The sequence below is a fragment of the Apaloderma vittatum genome, unplaced genomic scaffold, assembly GCF_000703405.1.
Source record: "Apaloderma vittatum isolate BGI_N311 unplaced genomic scaffold, ASM70340v1 scaffold28070, whole genome shotgun sequence".
Taxonomy (NCBI): Eukaryota; Metazoa; Chordata; class Aves; order Trogoniformes; family Trogonidae; genus Apaloderma; species Apaloderma vittatum.
The window spans coordinates 5,062-5,648 of NW_009696666.1; the positions used below are offsets into that span (position 1 = coordinate 5,062).

Sequence of the window (587 nt, forward strand, 5' to 3'; positions counted from 1 at the left end):
CTTACGCGCGGTTTCGTCTCTCTGCTTGTCAGGTTTGGTTGGATTTTGGGATGAGTTCCGAGGTTTTCCGTCCTCAAAGCCCCGTTTTTTAATTAAAAAAACCCCAACAAACACCACAAAGCCAACGCTGGGGCGAAAAATATTGGATTTCCGTTTCGCAAACGCGGCGGAGGGCGTCTGGGGTGGCCTCCCCGATGCTCCACGTTGAGTTTTCTCTTCTTTTCTTCCTCCAGGCAATACCTGAAGCAGGAAAGCCTCGACAAGAAAAGGAAAGAGTTCGACGCCAACGGCTGGGCAATCGCTCTGCTCATCAAGAAGAGCCAGGTGGTTCCCCGTCCCCGCCTTCCTCTCCCCTCATTCCCCGTTCCCTCGGAAAACCGAGGGACCGGTTCCTCTCGAAGTGACAATTTGATTTTGTTCCCTTTTCTTTTTTTTAAATTATTTTCCTAAAGGAGATCCCGCAGCAGATGAACGGCAGCGACTGCGGGATGTTCGCCTGCAAATACGCCGACTGCATCACCAAAGACAAACCCATCAACTTCACGCAGGTAAAAGCCCTCCCCGCCCCGACTGTGTTTCATTTGATT

The 587-nt window shown here is 51.3% G+C and overlaps 1 protein-coding gene across 1 annotated transcript in view; it reads left to right on the plus strand.

The window, feature by feature from the left end:
• The window catches only part of SENP1 (SUMO1/sentrin specific peptidase 1), a gene marked incomplete at both ends in the record, with an annotated part of 5,564 nt that extends 4,992 nt beyond the window's left edge, over positions 1-572 (plus strand). The window contains 2 exons of the mRNA XM_009875877.1: positions 234-324; positions 453-572. Coding sequence (XP_009874179.1) covers positions 234-324; positions 453-572 — 211 coding nt within the window. The remainder of the gene's footprint in view (positions 1-233; positions 325-452) is intronic.
• Between the last annotated feature and the right edge of the window lie 15 nt (positions 573-587).